We start from the raw sequence: 6000 nt of genomic DNA on the forward strand, positions 1-6000 counted from the left end.
CCGGAAAAGCAAAAAAAAGGGGGAAAATGTACCTGCCCCCCTCTAAAACTGATTCATCGAGAAGTATGTTGGGAAATACGGAAATGTTTTGGGGGAAAAATATGTTTTGCCCCCTCTGGAAAAAATCATGGCGACGCCCATGCGTGCAAGGATTTTTCTGCGTTCACTAATGACACTAAACAAGACGGTGCGATGATAGACGGATGATTTATTTTAATACAGCGGGTACTTTCACACATCGCAATTCTGTTGTGACTTGCTATGACAACATTTTTACGTAAAGTGCTCAAATTTATTTACTCGCACAGTGTTTTGTGGAGAAAATTGTTGCTTACACTCTTAAAGCATTTACGCAGTTGAAAAGTACTACGTGTCAAGAAAACCGTGTCCTACTCTTTGATTCTAAATAACTATGTTGTTTACCAATGGAATTAAACCAACATTTTAGATCATAGACAAGGCAAGACAAATTTTATGGAGCGAGTTTCATCAGCTTTGTGCGAGAGGGTGAGATTCAAACGTCATACGAAAAAAAAATGTACTTTCAGAATCCGCCACTTTCGACTTGGCGTCCTCCAATGTTGATATAGCGCTGGATACGGTGGCGGAAGGCGCGTGCTGCGGCCGAAAGCTTCTGAAGGAATGCAGGATCACCCATGATTTCATTGCACACTGCCTCGATTGTTTGGCGCAACACACGATCGAGGAGGCGTGCAATGACATCAGGTGCGATCCTGCATTCCTTCGGAAGCTTTCGGCCGCAGCACGCGCCTACCGCCACCGTATCGACATTCTGAAACTATATTTTGTATGGCGTTTAAATCTCACCCTCTTGCACAATGCTATGCATTGTTTACATGATCTGAAATTTTCGTTTAATTCCGTTATTAAACAACAGGGTTATTTAGGATTAGAAGGACTTTTTGACACGTAGCAGTTCCACGCAATTTGCGAAACAAAACATTATGTGATCAATCTTTTGTGAGGTTAATTTACTCAGTGGACACGGGCATGTGAGCTATGACGACAGTATCTACGAGATAATAGTCAGATGGAAATAATTATCAACTAAATGTACGACGTAAAATAAAGTACTGCTCTTTCCCCTATGAATTAAATATATTTGATTACATAGTGAATTAGGAAAGAAATCGCACACGAAGGCAATATATCACTAATTTAAAAAAAGTATTCGGTATTTGATATCATTTTGACAAAAAAAAATTTGTAATTTAAAACAAATCATATAGCCTGTCTACATTGAGCCACCAAACATCGAATATTTTCCATAAAGAATTGAATAAACGAAACAATTTAACAATGGATTTAACAGGGGGATTGATTCAACGTTAGCGAGCACTTCAAGAGAAACTTTGAGATTTCCCTGGCGCAAGGTTATTTTTCTTCCGTTGAGTCTAATAAGAAGGTGTAAACAATGTATGCCTACAGCACGAGACCTGATATCTAGGGACTTTGGGGGATAAGTATGGGATTCAATTTCAGGAATTTCAATTAAGAATGGCCAATTCTTTTGAACAATTTAAAACCCCACAAGAATGAAAAAAACGTACGTGTTTATTTCCAGAAATCCACAACTAAAAATATCCATCAACTATTGGGATATCCGGTGTACGTATTTCTCAAAAGGTATAGACAAGGAGTCCACGCAGGTTTTATGGAGGCTTTTAGACCAATTAAGGGATTTTCTGTTAAAGACTCCATCGACTTTCAATAGGCGGTTTACGTACGATTGTTTTCGATTTCATACAGCCTTGAGTGGCCTATTTGGAAACGAAAGGAATATAGGCTGTCGATGACGCAGGAGAATTGTGGTTTAATCAAATGATAAATAGAAAATGAAAACTGTGTCAGAGACTGTCAACTTTTGACCTTTGGGCCAAGTAGAATTTTCTAAAAGTTATAACAAAAGCTAGAGGTTCGCGTTTGCTGAGTTACAAACGCAGGGTGATCGGGCCGAAGTCTATTTCATAGGACGCCCAGCTGCGAGTAATATGCCATAACAGACAAAGGATCATGAAATTCAGCCTTTTCATTAAAAATCAATTGTTTTCAGTTAAAAAGGGCATCTTTTGGAGTACTGTAGGTTTAATTTCAATATACATGTACTTTTATATACACGTATATTATGAACATTATTTAGTTCAGGAAGGATTTGTGTTTGACATGACGTTAAAAAGTCTGAATAAGGCCAAAAAAAAAAGTCTCCGGTTTCTGGTATGCGCGCGCGTCGCCGTAGCCATGCGCGTCGGCAAAATGAAAAAGTTTTTTTTTTCAATGAAAGATGATGTCTCAAAACCGCCAAACTCACTGGTTTGACTGGAATCCTGCTGCTGCACAATTTTAACGTGTTTTTAGATTGGGTTATGGTCAAGAATAAGCTTTATGTGGCCTCTCTGGACTCCCATATATTTGCACTAAGTTTAGTCGGGCACCATTTGCAGTCATCAGCCGACATTTGAAGCAAAAAAAATCAGGTAAAAAAAAAAAAGCCGCGTCGCCGCACCACTTTTTGGGCAAGCTCCATACCAGAAACCGGAAACTTTTTTTTTTGGCCTAATGAAAATTATACTGAAAATTTAAGTGAATGTATTAATAACAACTACCTTTCGGTTTGATGACGTCACGGCATTTGAAAGCTCAAGGTCAACACTGTACCTGATATCTTTATTTGTGCTACGGACATGATCCGGAACGCGGATCAAATAATGGATTTGAATTTTAGAATAACCGTTTTTGAAATTCTCCCTACAATAACTTCCGGTCTGACGACATCATGAATCTGAAATCTCTGAGAATTATTGTCCGGAAAAAAAGACAGGAATAAGAAAGAAGATAAACTAGAGGTTTGCGTTGTCTTTGTAACAAAATAAAGAAAATACATATAGTTTTATTTAATAACACAATAAGTTATACAAATGTATAACTTCTAAATGCTTTCATGGATTTTGATGAAACTTGGATGCAGTTACCCTTGGGTGGCAAGACACAATTCTTGATCGGGTTACTCAGGTCAAATGTCATGTAGGGTTTATTTAGAGGTCATTGTTCAAATATGCTTCCAATGTTTCTTTGTCTACGAAATTTCATGGATTTTAATGTATCTTGGATGGAGTGATCCTTGGGTGGAGATCATCGCAACTCTTCCGAAATTGGAGGTCCAAGCAAATCTATGGGTCATTTCAGGTCGTTTTTTAAAAATGCACTACATTTGACCTCGTTAAGAACACAAAACAAGTAGGGTTCGACCGCCCAAAAAAGGCGACATACGCGATCAGTGAATCACTTGTCTGAATTTATTACTGTAGTAAAATGCTTTTGTTTTCAAGTTAGATTAATTTATTGTTGCATTCCAGTAACCCGGGAATTTAAGGTCAAGCAGTTTTGTGCCTGGTAACCAAAAATGTTGCCCAAGGTAATGTCTACCACCTCACAAAAAAATTAATCCGTTAATCAATTCAGTTCAAGAGATATTATTGAAGTTATGTCATGATGACGTCACAATTTCTTTAACATCTTTGTTTTAATATTCACGCGTCTTTTAGTATTTTCAGTTTATCTAACTTGGACCTTCCGACCTAACTTTGACCCTTGAAGTAAGGTCAAGCGACTTTACGTACTTGACATGAAATATTTATCAAGGCATGATCTGTCAGATCACAAAGTATGAACATGATTCAACGTTTTGCTCGAGAGTTATGGTTGAAACAAAACGGCTACCTTTTTCACTAAGATCGGTTGTAATTTTACACCTTATGACGTCAGCAGGGCGTCATACTTGTATGCACACCTCGGTATCAGGGTTGATGACAACTTGATGTTCATAACAATTTTGACGTTCATGTATTGTTCCGAATTATTGCCTAGAAGGAAAATCACAGAACACGAACGCGAATAAAGAACGAAAATAAAACCAAAGGGTGAAGGTCATTGGCTCGTACCCGATCACCTAAATATTGAAGTTCCAATATAGCATATGCATTAGGGGACTACGGCACGGAAACGTTTTGCATCGTTTATTTTAATGGATTAAATTTAACATTAAATTTAATACATTTTGAAGAAAAAGCGAAGACAAGGTGGCAGGTGCGTGTATATGCGCATTTTACTGGTATGACACTCACAAAGATACTAGTTTCACATGCAGTGCATCACTGTTTTCTATGACTTAGCTTAAAAACTAAGGTGACTTTAATTAGCTCAAAAACAGTAAACTGACCATGCTCACTTTCTTAAACCTGTCACAAGTTGACCTTTACTTACTAGACTATGTAGTTGGTATTGAAAGATAGGACGATGCAGAGAGCACTACAACTTGTCAGATTGACCGTGAGTAAGTATGACTGCCTTAACTTCTCTACCAAGAGGTCTGCTGGATGGTAAGGAATCCATGAAGGCTCTAGCTGATTTCTTTGAGAGAAGGTATGTCCAGTGGAAGAACACCGGTGGCGTGGTTGGTTTGGAGATGAGGGATATTAAGATCGAAGAGAGGGACCTGAAAAAGCTGGGCCTATATTCTATGTGTTATGTTAGTTTTGAGAGATGGATGCAGACACTGTTGGTACTTTTACCGATTTCTTGGTGGAATTGGACTCAGTGTCTGGGCTCTGTTCGGTACCATTCTCAACCGATCCATTCTCGACTCTGTTGAACTTGCACCCTCCACGCAGAGCCTTGATGAGGTGCTTTCGAAAGTGAGTGTAAGTCACGAAGTAGATGATGGGATTCACTACGGAGTTGAGACACAGGAGAGGCAAAGAAAAAGCCCAATGCCACAGGGTGCTGTAGTAGGACAAAGGCAGGATTTCAAAATTAAAGAGGAGCCAGGTGATCTCCGCGGGACCCCAGCAGATGACGAAGAAGATGGCTACAACCAGGAAGGTTATGGTCAGCTTCACCTTGGCAGTTTGCAGACGATCCTTCTTTGCCCGGTTGCCTGCTGGGTTGTGACGGCTGGTCGATGGTTCAGTAGCAGCCTGGTTCGCCTTCACCCGAAGCCGTTTACGAAGAGCCAGAATTGTCTGGCCGTAGGTGACGACGATCAGAGCCAGAGGTAAGACGTACTCCCAGCAGAATGTGGCCACACCAAAGCCGAGTTGGACACTGGAGGAGCCTTCAGGCCAGACAGCGACGCAGGCTGCTCCGTCGGGCGTGTAGTAGAGAAACGTGTAGAACTGCCAGAGAATCGGGAGCAGCCACACGAAGACCAGGCCTATCATGACGCGCTTGAAGGAGAACCATCGGCGGTACTTAGCGGCGTGGCAGACTGCTACGTAACGGTCACAGCAGATGAGCAGTAGGCTAAAGCTGGAGACATTTGCGAGGGTCCAATACAGCCAACCGCGAAAGAAGCGGCAGTAAAAGCTGGTCCAAGGGGTATAAAGCCGAGTGGACAACATCAGAGCCGAGAATACGAAGTCCACGACGGACTGGTGAAGCATCAGCTTACTGGTAACAGAGCTGAAAGCGGAACGATACCTGAGCATGACGAAGCAGACCAGGCCATTGCCCAGGATACCAGCTAGCCCTGATGTAGCTCCCAGAACCTGACTGTAACTTGGTCCCATTGCGTCATCCCCCGAAGTATCGATCAAGTCAGTTGCATTTTCGGCTTTGGATTCCATCTCTATCTTGTCGGTTGTTAAGTCGCTTTAATGGAATTCGAGTATATTTGTTTCAGAACACCAACAATGTTTCCTGAAGATCTTAGATTATGTTGACAGGAAAATATCGTTCGCAAGAAGTAGATCGGGAAAAGAATGACTTTTAGTTTTCAGATCATGAAACATGAATCAGCTTTACAAAAATCTGTTGACAGGAAATTACTGTTCGCAAGAATTGAGATCTCGGGAAAAGGAAGTTTAGTTATCAGATCACCGGCTTCACATTTGCATTTTGCCGAAAGCAGCAGGGCCTTATATTTCGCTCTCAGTCTCGGTCTATAGACGTAGGCCTACATGTATTTTCGCTTCAATGCTTGCT

At 40.8% G+C, this 6000-nt stretch overlaps 1 protein-coding gene across 1 annotated transcript; it reads right to left on the minus strand.

The window, feature by feature from the left end:
• Positions 1-4547: 4547 nt before the first annotated feature.
• LOC119726384 (galanin receptor 2b-like) lies at positions 4548-5642 on the minus strand. Its single transcript, XM_038198038.1, has one exon. It carries the CDS (start codon positions 5640-5642, stop codon positions 4548-4550), a length of 1095 nt encoding a protein of 364 aa, XP_038053966.1.
• Positions 5643-6000: the final 358 nt, after the last annotated feature.

The sequence above is a fragment of the Patiria miniata genome, unplaced genomic scaffold, assembly GCF_015706575.1.
Source record: "Patiria miniata isolate m_02_andy unplaced genomic scaffold, ASM1570657v1 HiC_scaffold_2, whole genome shotgun sequence".
NCBI classification, from domain to species: domain Eukaryota; kingdom Metazoa; phylum Echinodermata; class Asteroidea; order Valvatida; family Asterinidae; genus Patiria; species Patiria miniata.

What these genes read in the sequence shown, in the direction of transcription:
- LOC119726384 (XM_038198038.1), bottom strand. Translation starts at nt 5,642, where the DNA reads ATGGAATCCAAAGCCGAAAATGCAACTGACTTGATCGATACTTCGGGG.